This window comes from Prinia subflava, chromosome 12, assembly GCF_021018805.1.
Source record: "Prinia subflava isolate CZ2003 ecotype Zambia chromosome 12, Cam_Psub_1.2, whole genome shotgun sequence".
In the NCBI taxonomy this organism is placed as follows: Eukaryota; Metazoa; Chordata; class Aves; order Passeriformes; family Cisticolidae; genus Prinia; species Prinia subflava.
Genome location: NC_086258.1, coordinates 17334509 through 17347092, shown reverse-complemented (window position 1 = coordinate 17347092; position 12584 = coordinate 17334509). Strand labels below are relative to the sequence as shown.

At 38.7% G+C, this 12584-nt stretch overlaps 1 protein-coding gene across 4 annotated transcripts in view; it reads right to left on the bottom strand.

Annotated features, from left to right (window-relative positions):
• Positions 1-12584, bottom strand: part of B3GNTL1 (UDP-GlcNAc:betaGal beta-1,3-N-acetylglucosaminyltransferase like 1) — a 97131-nt gene that overhangs the window by 59773 nt on the left and 24774 nt on the right. For 2 of the 4 annotated variants that reach the window (XM_063408887.1, XM_063408890.1), the window contains one exon: positions 10554-10649. The exons of the other annotated variants lie outside the window; for them this stretch is intronic. In XM_063408887.1, coding sequence (XP_063264957.1) covers positions 10554-10649 — 96 coding nt within the window. The remainder of the gene's footprint in view (positions 1-10553; positions 10650-12584) is intronic. 4 annotated transcript variants of the gene reach the window in all.

The window sequence follows — 12584 nt, the reverse complement described above, 5'->3', positions numbered from 1 at the left end:
ATTTATCTATTTTCTCTTCAAAAACAAAACAAAAAAAATGCATTAAATTTTCATGCTAATACAAACACATCTACCAAGAGTGTATTTGAAATGAATCAGTGCCAGCCTTGTAATGTTGCCCAAAAACATTAAGAAGAAGCACTTTTCCTAAATGCAATATTTAAAAATTCATTAACAGCAACAAATGTAAAGCTGTGGTCAAAAGATGTCCAAAGTTAAACCAGCTGTGTGTAAATCACTGTAAATGGCACAAGATTTGCATACACAGCCTATATGAGGACACATATAAAATCCAGAGCCTTCATTATTAGTAAATTCCTGACGGTGAGAAACCCTGAAACAACAGCAAATATTTAACAGCACTTAATGCCAGTACAAACACACATCTGCCCAACAGGGCACGGTAAGACAATTCCTTGGCAAAGCATCTCAAATTCAGACAGGAAGAATTAAAATGCATTTTAGAAGGCAGTTATGAAAACTGTGCCTGAATAAAGCTCTGGTTTTTGTAAAAGGTAGAAAATTACTTCTCTTAGCCAGTTGCTCACACATGATTATGGACAGTCACAGATATTGAATCCAAGTAACATATTTTTGCTTTAGAAAAGAGTTTGACAGAAGTTAAAAGAGCCAAAACCTGTTTTTTATATTACCATTAAAAACAGACACTAAAATTTTTGGTTTGCTGATAGTGGTGACATTTCTACACTCTACAATCACCAAAGTTGCCAGAAAAAATTAACCAAATATATCAAATCCCAAATGGAAATTCAAACAACTTTCAGAATATGTGAAGCAGTAGCTTCACAGCTTGGTTTTAGAAAGAAGTTTATTTCCTTGTAAAATTTATTAGTTGTGTTTATGGTAAGAGATCAGAACTGAGAAGAACTATCCATCTCAAGTTCTACAGACAATAAGTCCAACAAAAGGTCCAATGTCACAGGAGGGGGAACATAAGGTTGCCTTCCTGCAAAACAACTCTTCAGCTTGGAATTCTATCTGCAATTTTGAAAATATTCTGACTTGGCCAGCAAATATTTAGTTATTAATACATGATCAGAATGAAACAATGGACGGTTTCCAAGTAATTTGCAGGTAAATAGCTTTGCATGACCCATTCTGAGTATGTGGTCTGACACAGGTAGCTTTACATTTTTACAGCAACTGTTAATTACCAATCCTTAATTGTCCTGCCTTTAGAGGGCTCAGGCTGTCAGTGCCCTGGCTAGGGCTGCTCCAAGAGTTCTCCTTCCCCAGGACTTCCAGTCCTGGATGCATTGGCATCTTTCAGACTAAAAATTTCCATCTTATGAGCATTGCTCCCAAATTAGCACAAGCCCTGCCACAGCAGGGGCACTTTACCATCAAGGCTGAAGTTGTGCTGTAATTTCACTGAAGGGAAAGTTGAATTGTGTTCTATGTCTCGCTGCTTGCACCTGGTATCCTGCTATAAAAGGAGATTTTGAACTTCACCTCTCCTCAATACAGAACTTGAAACTAAAGTAGCAGAGAACACATGCTTGCTACTGAGGCATGTAATTTCTTCCTTCCTCTTTATTCTAAAATTATTCACGTTACCTACTTGATGAAAAAAAAAGCCCAACAACCCAAGCTTTGAGTCACAGACTCTTATCACAGGGACCCAGTTCTCAGGCTGCAGTGAAATGCATGCTATCCTGTCAGACAGAAAATAATTTCTTGTTCCTGAATAACAAAACATGTATTTACTACAGATACTGTTTCACCCAGTTAAGAAATATTTTTATGCTTTGCTTTTGTCGTTTTATCAATGCTCTATTTGTGTTCAATAGCATCCTCCATTGTACAGAGCAGCAGGATGACAGCCCCAATCACTGGAACTTGACATTAACGTGCTCACATTCCATGGCTACAGCTTGGTTATAAAAGCCTTGAAAGAGTGAATTTAATATATGGCAGAATACCAGAGGTTTTTTTGTTTGTTTGTTTCAAATTCTACAAACATCTCTCTGATCCTGAATAGCAATCAGGTCCACAAAGTTTCCTCTCCTTCCACTTAGCTGGTTTTGTTCATTCTCCTCTGACCATGACCTCCTAAAGGACCAGGGATGATTTCTCCATCATTGCCTATACCTGCTAAACTTGAAGATCAGAAGTACTTCTTTGAAGACAAAAATGTTTCTAATTTTCCATCACTAATTATTTATACAGCTCTACCAGCAAAGAGGAAAATGGGAATTCATTGAATACGGCATCAACACCATCCTTACTTCAACAAGACCATTCAGAAACAAAATGAGCTACAGTAAAAATTCCTTTAACTACTGGGAAATCCCTATTTACATAAGTATGCCAAGCAATGTTGTCAACAGCAGAGGTGCCCCAGGTCACCTGCAACCATCAGACTTTTACAGAAAACAGCTCTGAAGGCAATAGGATAACACTTCATCATTTCTAATTTGCAGGAAATTGTTCCCATTTAAGTTACTGTGTAAAAATACATTCACATTTGGGAGGGACTTTGCTTTAAATATGGTTCAAGCTGAAAGAATTAAAATGTGACATGACACAGTGGCAATTACTGCAGTAAATGAAAGGGTCAGCTGTTCTGCGCTTCCAAAAGGAGGAGGCAAACATCTAGCGGAGAAACACAAAATCCATAAAAAGTTTTCAACCCGTAATTTTGTATCAATGGACATAGATCTCTCAGACCAGAACACTGAGCCTCCCAGCACCATTATTCTTTCAGCCCAGGGACAGAAGCAAGGCCGCACAAAAGTGACTTTGTACACTTTGACTGGGCTGCAGCCCCTAGGACCTGCTCGCGCTGGCAGGAAATAGCCGCTGCCTCGAGCCTTCATCTACCCACGTGAAACAGAGACCACAGACCAGCCTCTGTTCTCTGCTAATTGTCAACATCTGCTCTGCACAGCTATGAATAATTTCATGACACACAGAAAAAATCTCTCTGACTGACTCCAAAGGCTGTTGGGTTTGTGTTTTTCTTTTTTCCTTTTTGAACGCGACATCTGACGCTGAAGTTTGGCTTCTAGGTTAAGATTTGCATTCTTCTGAAAGATGTCATTAAAACGGAATCCAGGGCAGGTAGGAAAAGCTGTTGGTGCTGGATATTCCTTTCTAAAGTCAGGTGGCCAAATAAATGTTGGCAGTTGAGATAATACATTATTTTCAAATATTGAAGAGAAATGGAGCACCTGCCCACTGGTGAAGGGAGAGGTAGCTGTGATCTCTCTAACTGCTTGATTCATGCCAAGGACAACAAACCTCAACCCAAACACCTCAGCCCTACGAAAGTGAGGATGCAGATGTAGCAACGGACACATTCAGCGTGACCTGAGTTTCAGTTCAGAGAAGAAACACATTTGAGGACAGCTTAGCAGCACTGGCACTTGAAACCTCCACTTTCCTGCTCTTTCACGTGAGGCATCAGGGATTCTAAGACTCAAATATTTGAATGTAGCAGTTTCTAATTTATTTTCATTTCACAACCACAGACTTATTTATTTCTAGTAGGAGAGTGCCAGCATGAAAGGTATGGCTAAAACTCTGAGGACATGGCCACACTACAGTTTTAGATGGTCACTAAGCCTGGCTAAAAAGGGAGAGGAGAAAGGAAAAGGGGAGATGCACATCAGCCTGTCTGCAGCCCTCATTAGCAATGGGGCTCTTCATGAGCAGGAGAAGCAGAAGAAAGGAAGGAGAAATAATTAAAGAACAAATCACAAGGGCAGTCAGTCCTTGCCAGTGCAATTCTCAGACACTTTTCCGGGGCCGGAACATAACGTGATAAGGTTTTCTCAACTGACAAAGCAGAGGTTGACTGTTGGCTGCATAAAGGACAACACCAGGAAAAAAAAAAAAAACCCTTTTCTCCTTCAGCTGAAATACTCAGGAAATGCACAGAAGGAACAGAACATCGAGAACATAAAGCTAAACATGTCTCTTGTAGTGTCTACACTACATCCAGGACTACATCCAGCAATGACTTCTTTATCTCTCCTTCTGGCCTCTGTGATAACAGAGCTGAGGTTTCCCTGCAGTTTCCCAGCTATAAATGCTGTGACAGTTCATTTTCCTCCTGCTAGCTTGGGTTCAGTATCACCTTGCTGGCCTGGCAGTGCTCCAAGTGAAGTGTGTGAAAGTGTGTGAGCACTTGGACAGTCTGGATTCTCTCAGAAACATTAAAACCCTTTCAAATGCAATTGCCAACCCGATGACCAATTTACCTCCTTCCTCTGAGGCTTGACTGTAAGAGAGGATTTCATGAGCACAGAACTGTTTTCTCCTGAATATTAAGATGACTATTCCTCTGCTACTTTCTTATGGGTGATTACATTTCAATTTCTTCATTGAAAACTACTAAACAATCTGCTCCTTGCAAAATGAATGGGCAATTAAGGATGTGGTGAACTTGTGGCTCCTTCGTGAAGCATCAGGGAAAGACAAAATTGTATGGGGGAAGAGATGAAACCAAGAATGAAGTGAGAAAGTGAAAGCTGTTGAATGCTGTCACAGCCAGAATAACCAATTCCAAAAGTTGCAGTGGAAGAACATGGCAAAAATTAAACATAACAAAACACACTAAAGAAAATACAGAGTATAAGAGTACAGAGTGTAAGATCTGCCCATACTGTCCCAAAGTCCCCAAAATGACACAGTGTCAAACCAATGGGTTTCAGAAAGTCACAGTAAATATATTTCCCTTTATTTGGAATCAGCACTTTGATGTTCAAATTCAAAGAAAGTAAATTATAGAAGGGAAGGGTGAATCAGCTCTGTGCTCTCACATATGGACAACCAACTGAAAAATAAACATCACTGAGTTGGAAATGTCTATTTGGAGTGGGCTTTTTGTTTAGAAAGGAAAAAAGTTAGGGCTACTTTAATATCTATTACTTAAAAATAAAGACTGGATTTTGTCCCTCAAAAAGAGGCAAAAGTATAGTTCCTTAAACTATAAAAGGCAATGATATTGAAGCTCAAAGTGAGGCTTATGGGCTGTTTATTTGGAAGTCAGCACAAGTACATCAACAGGAAAAATATGGAAGATCAAACAAGAATCAAATGGAGCACTCAGAAACTGGAAGTTATTAGTTAGCTCCATCCATGTCCTTAACTGCAGCTCTAAATTAACAAATAGGTCTTTATTTTAACATCTTGCCCTATTTTTCAAAGTAATTTTAAAGAATATTGAGTAGACATAAGTGGCAACAATAACTTGGAAAGCCAATTGTGCGTTTCTGAAAATTCAGTCCTGGACAGTTTTCCTTTACACTTGTCATTACCTGTCCATCTCCTACATCAAATGTCTATAAAAATGGCATTTAGGATGCAAATCTGTTGCATTCCTTATTGGCATCATTAATTACTAAAACCAAGAAAATACCATCAGCTGGAACAAATTACAGCTCACATAGAAATAACTGTTTTCTACCAGTTTCATTTCTATGTCCATCAAAGTCATATCAGGCTTTTTCTGCCATACAAGAATCCGTCATGCTGTAATGCTGCATTCAAGAAGAACATTTTGGAATAAAGTCAAACTTATTGTAATCACAAGTCCCTTCTATACTATATTATAATATTTCTGTTCCACTTTAACATTACCATGCATTATGAGCCACATTCCAGCCTTGTTTAATCATGCAAATTATCAAGATATGAAGAGGAAAAATACAAGCTATTTAACACTCCTTCCCCTATGGGACACCTTTAAACTCATGCAAAACTGCACACACACAAAGCACAAGCTGTATACATTTCTGAATTCCAGCAAACCTGTTTCTAAGTTCAAAATATGTGACCCTGAGCTGCCTTTTCATAAAGCCTCACTGGGAAGTTCTAATTGTGCTTTGAGTTCACAGATGTGGCTAAGCCACTTCTCATTAAACTTTCTAGAATTCCATGAACCCTTTGACATGTATTTTCACATGTAAATATAAACACTGTCAAGCTTGTGAAACTTTGGTTCATTCTCCTCCAGAGGAGAACAAGAATCAACCAACCACAAAAGGAAGCAGCCAGTTGGGTTTTTTTATACGGTACAGGCTCAATCCCATACAAATTGCTGGAATCTGCTGTAATAATCAGTAACTTTGGCTGTTTCACTAGGCAGAAAAACATCAGGACTTCACTATTAATGCCCCATTTTTAGATAATATGGGTCAAGGAAGAGGAAACAGTGATCAAAAAACTCCCAAGGAAGTGTTGAGCATCTTTTTATTGCAAGACAACAAACACAAGTGAACTATTAATAGTGGCAAAGATGGGGGAGGGAAGGAGGGAGGGGGAGGGTGGAGGGGATTTCAATCAGCCTTTTCATGTTTTATTCATTCTTAAGTAAGAACGCCTTTCCCTCTGGCCAGTTTTTGCCTTTACTAACATAACCAGACAACAGACATTGCATATATCCACTTTCAGATTGCTGCCTTGATTATTATTTCAGTTGTGACACGTGGACAGCCAACCCAAGCACTAATAAAGTGGAATTTTCTGTCTGCAGGTAGACAAAACAGCTGCTGTAAGCCAGGGATATTCAATCCGTGGCCCACCTGGAAAATTCATTCTATTTGCAATCTACTCCAACCAGCTTTTGGCCACTGAGAAGTTCCCTATTGAGCCACATGAAGATAATGGAATATTGAGTGCACTGAATTTATGGAAAAGGTCCAGCCATGCCGTCAGGTCCTTCTTGCCTTTACAATAAGCTCCATGCTCTGACTCCACCACAATGCTGGAACTATTTCCAAATTGAACATCTGTAGTAAATGCTGATTTGTAGCATGAATCTTTATCAAATACTGATTAAACTCTAATATAGGAAGGCTTAGTAAGTAGAAAAGCACAGCTTTTAAAGCTGTCAGTGAAATGTAACAGGCACCTATTAGAGCACAGAGAGGTGTGTGCTATGAAATGTTAATTATTGCTCTTCTGTCAGGTGGTTGGCCGAGATTATTGCTAAGAACTACAAATCACCTGTGACAATTTCCACATTTATCCAACACCAAGAGCTCCAAGATAACCTGCAAAGTCCAGCATGTATCAGGAAGTCATACAGACACAGTTGTGCAGAGTCACTGTGGCTTTTTCAGACAGTTATTTATCTACATCAGGACAATCCAGCCTTATTTTCCACACGCCCTTCCTTTTGGCAGGAGTCTCCTGACGAGTCACTCTAAGTGTGCTGCCTGCTTCCCCAATGAACAACCACGTGAAGAGTGGAAATGTCTTGTTTTTGAGGAGGAAAAGTGGTAGGTCAGATGGGATTGTGCTTCAGGCTGAACAGAATGCTTCACAGACTGAGAGACTAAACTAACCTAAAGCAGTGATTTAACAGATGTGGGGACATGAACTCAGCTCTTTCACTTACAGTCAGCAACAGTCCTTAAAAATGACTTGCATAAATATTTGTGCAATTAATCCAGCCTTAAAACCATTCAGAACTTTTCACTTACACAGCCCAGTAAACATTTCCAGTGTCAAAGAAGAGCTGCACAATCATACCTCAGTCACATTTACAAGCACAATTTAGATTCGGATATCCTGTCGGATTAATTTCAATCTACATTTTCTTCCACTTCAACATCAAAACAGCCAGCTCTCTTAATTTGTTTGCTCATTTTCTTCCTGTACCTGTCACTGTGATCTGCACTTACTGAACAGTTACAATTATATTTTTTCATTTGTTTTTTTACTCTTGGCCAGAAAGTGCAAGTCTTCCACAACATAAGTATTTAAGGTTTATATCAGTATACCCATTAAAGTGTGGTTTGATCACCTGTCATTTATGCAGAAGATAACATTGAAGAAGCAAATACTGATCTTTTAAAAAGTAGGTCTTTCCTTTATTATGCTCTCCTTGTACTCTCTCACTCCCACCACACTCTCTGGGGTATATATTCTGAAATTTCATGCATACCATAAAGTATCTTTGGAATGTTACAGTATAATTGTTTAGAGAAACATTTAATGGATGAGTAAGCATCAAGAGGCCAGGGCTAAGGGAAAAGTTAAAATGCTGGCAGCATTTTGTATTGAAAGATCTTTTCAGCATGAGGATTGGGGATGGACTTTTGATCCAAAAATCTGGTATTGACTCAAGCAGCTTCAAGCCAGCATCCAGCACAGAGGTGCCTGAAAACACCTCCCAAAATATCTGCATCCAACCACAGCTCCCAAACCTGGCTTTGGGCACTGCCCAGTGCCACGGGATATTGTTTGATCAATAACATAAACATTATGATAGGGGATGGCATGATCTTGACAACTGGCTCTTTCTCTTTTTTTGATTTGGTTGCTTGGTTTCCCAGTTTCCAGCACAAATAATCTGCATGTGCATGGTGTGGAAATGCAGCAGGAGTGACTGGAAAGAGCTGGGCACTGATTACAGAGACAGCTAAAAAAGCTAAACACGCTTTCACTACAGGAATCTGCTGCAGACAACTGTATATTAAAGCAAATTTTCCTGAAGTCCCTGAAGGACTGCTCCTCTTGGAGATTCTACAAATCCATTAGCACAGGTCCTTTTTTGGGGTTTATGTACTGAAAAGAGTTTAAAAAAACACACACAAAATAAAGCATACGGTATGTCAGGGTAGACAAGTGGGACCTTAGATAATTAATTCACACCCTGACTATTAGAGTACAGCTGAGATGGCTTTTACTCCCAATTCCTCCTCTGCCCCATACTGTTTTAAGTAAGAAAAAGCAGAATAATTATCCCTCTACCTGAATCTCTAATCAGAAGATTTCAAGAGCAGAAGTGCCACCTGCTCACAGAAACCAAGCAGCTCTTTTGGCTCCAAAGGTGGAAAAGCCAAGCTGCCCCAGGCTTGTGTCACAGCTGAAGCTTGTCTGATAAGTGGGCACCTAAAATCTCCCTCCAAGGAGATTCTGTGGTGTTTAACAACATATGAATTGTAACTGGTGCAGCACAATTTCTCCAAAACTTCAGACACTCACAGAATTCTCAGAAATCTACTGTCTTTGAGGAACTTCTGTTTCTGCATTCAACTTAGTGGAGAACAGGTAGCATGTTAAAAAAATAATGAGGAACACATAAATAGTTAGAATCTGTAAAGCTGATCTTGTCAAACTCATGGGTAAGTACCACAAGTTCTGCTAGTTCCAGACCCAATGTATGATCCAAAATTGCTAATCTACCTGTAAATTGTGTGACTCTAAATTATATGTAAAAACAATGCATTTCTTAAGGCTTTCAGAAGTATTTGTAGCATGTAAGATTGCAAGGGACTTCTCAGGTCATCATATTTGCATCCTACTGTTGGAAACACAATAATAAATAATCTCTTCCAGAACACATTGATGCCCATCTTATTTAAAATGGGGGGGATAAAATAATCTCAAAATCAGGATATTTGTTTGAATTTTCCACTTAATTCATCAAAGATCCAGTGGCCATTTAGATGAAACATTTCAGATTGTATAGGACAAGCTTTTACATCCTCAAGCTTTTTTTTCTCTTCACCAGCACAGTGATCCGGATGCTGTCATTACATAAATGCACTGGTTTAAATCTGTATTTTTTCTAATGCCACACTCACTGGCAAATCCAAATATTCCTTGGGTAACTTTTTCTGTAAATACTTTCCCTTGGTGAATTATAGGGAACTGTAATACCACTGGTGATTTTAAAACAAGGTTTGTAGATTACTCCTTGTGTTACAATGACCATAGCAGGGTCTGTTCGTGTTTTTTTGGAGTTAAGGGAACATAACACAGTTTATAATGAAGTCTAACAAATAAGCATATGTTAATCTTTTCAACCACTTAAATCCAGGGAAATCAAAACCAAATGTCTTTCTAACACAGCATCCCAAAACCCAAGCCCAAATACTTGGATCTTAAAGCCTGCTGGGATGTTTTCTGCAAACCATCCATTAGATTTCTTATATTCTGTACAACATTCCTCCACAAGCTGGATTGATTTCTTCCACAGTTTAACTTGTTTTTGCCAAAGTCTCTTTTAGTCTCTATTTTAGTTCAGCATTGGCCTCCTGCCTAATGAAACAACTATTCTTTATGCCAAAACTGTCATCTTCAGTTGCACAAGATGCATCTCACTTACAAACAATGTATAATGAGCCTGATGTTTAATGCCTGAAGAACTGCTGTTTTAAAATGATCCTAAGCAAAACTGAAACAGATACAGGAGTGGTCACTGCCTTGGGTGGGAGATGATTTATTCTCAAGATTGATTTTTCCCCCCACCTTTTTATTCAAATCCACTTTTTGAAAAGAAAACCATAATTTTAGACCATGAAAGCATATGTGGTTAACACAGGCAGCAGTGAGACAAGTAGGGCTCACCCCAAACCTGAAAGCTGCATTCTCACTCAGTGTGAGGTCATTGTTCTGTCATGATCATGTGCACCATAACCTTGGCTTCTCTTGAACAAACTATGTTTAAATATGAGAACCTGATAACCTTAATAAACTATGAAGTGTTGCTTATGACTGAAAAAACTCCATCCAAATGAGCCTCTTACTCTGTTTTCCTGCTGTACTTTCAGGCCCAGCTGAAACAAAGTTACCTGTGTAAGAAGTTGTTCCTGGGTTAGGTTATTGATCCACCGGGTGTATCGTTCAGTAGAGTCCACTGGCTCTCTTCTGACTTGGCAACCAATAATCTAAAGCAAAATGACACAAATCCCCTAGGTTAAACTGCTGTAGATCCACGTGGCAACAAAACAGGATTGCAAAATAAACATTCAAACATGCCAACTCCAAGAATTAAGATTATCTCTACAGTCCTTACTAGCCCCCTTCTGTGTTCATAAGATAATATGGTACAGTTGCTCTGTTCCAATGTTAAACAGTTACAGACTTTAAAGATCTCTAGAAAACACTGGGGAGTATCTTTCTAATAACCTCATTCTTGGGAATATTTGAACCATTTTGGTTGAAATTTTCACAGGAAATATTCCATAGGCAGACATCTGCAATGCAAAATTTCAACCAAAAGCTATTTTATAACAGCACAAGATGGAAACTTAGCTTCTTTATTTTAAGAGTCACTGTGAAGCTGAACAGATACCAAATACAAAGAGCTTTCAAAAGATGAGAGATTAAAAAGGAGAATTTCAAATTTGTTTTTCTGAAAAACCTGGTTTTCAGTTACAGCCAAATAGGAAGTGCAGTCATCTCTTTCCTGACAGCTTGAAATTTAAATTAGAAGCAGAGGACAGAGTTTCACATTTTTATATTAATTTCTGAGCAGACTGATAATTTCATAAATGCTGTTGGTAATTTAAGCAAAGTAATTGTTGAATCCAGGTGCTCAGCTAAAAACTGTAATTCCCTGAAGTCCAAAGAACAACTGGTTCAAATCCCAACTCCTCACACTTGAAGAGAAAACTGAACAGGTTTGATCAATTATCTGTACACACACAGAGAGGTGAAGGCAGACAGAAGAACTGCTATTAAATTGGATCCTGACAGCTTTTTTCTGGATTATACATCACTGTTTGTAATTTCTAGAGTTTGACTTCAAGTCTTAGCCAAAATTCCCTCCTTCTTCCATCTGGCCACACAGATAATTCCATTGCATGCTCCAATTTACTTCTCTGAATTTTGGCTCGTAACACCGGTTCTGTACTTATTTAAAATGCTTTGAGCCTTTTGTAATTGAAAAAAAATATTAGGGAAAAATCCTCAACAAATAAAATCATTATTTAGGAATTACTGATATTGCAGTGGGAAAAACCAATGGGTTACAATGAATTTAGCCATAATTTGGAGCACAATCTCTGGAAATGTAGCTTTGCAACACAACAGGAAAATAGCTGCAAACTCATTAACAAAGTTAACATGCTGTAAGAAGTGCTGTTTGCACTCCCCTCTGCCCTACGACCTGCTTTCTTTTCATTTTCAGAACCAGCACCACCCAAGGCCACTTTTATCATCATTTAAGAAGTTGGTTTTACAGACAAATGTGAAAACTGCCACGATGCAATCAAGTTTATTTCTAGATCCTCAGCCAAACAAATCCCACACCTTTGTGCACTTGAGCTGAACCATTCCCCTCCCAGTGGGACTCTGACACGTGACTGGGATTTTTGACTCGTGGCTGCAAGATAAACAGCACCAAGCTGAGCCTTTGATTCAGCATCTGTAAAGCCCAGCTCATGTAACCAGCTTCTTTCAGACAAGGAAAATCAGATTATTTAGAGTACAAACAGCTTCCTCCAGCTCCCCTGTGTAAGGTGTGGCAGCACAAGCAACTGCACACTGTTTCCATTTCCTCCGTGCCTCGTAGAGGTTTTATATTCACTGAGTATTTCCTTAGAGCTTTCAAATTGAAGTGAAAAGTTTTTCACTGTTGCTTCTCTCATAACATTTAAAATACTTTGATAAAAATCTTTCTGGCCTATATTATACCCATTCAAACCTTCCAGAAAGTACAAGAAACTCTGCATTAGAAATATTCTTTTCAGTATTTTGAGTATCTGTATGCAAAAATAGAGTTCATCCAAGTTTCAACTTTTTGACCTAATTAGACAAGTTTGTTTTTAATACTACAAATGCTGTAGAGTGGCATATACCTGTACCTATTAAACCATGCA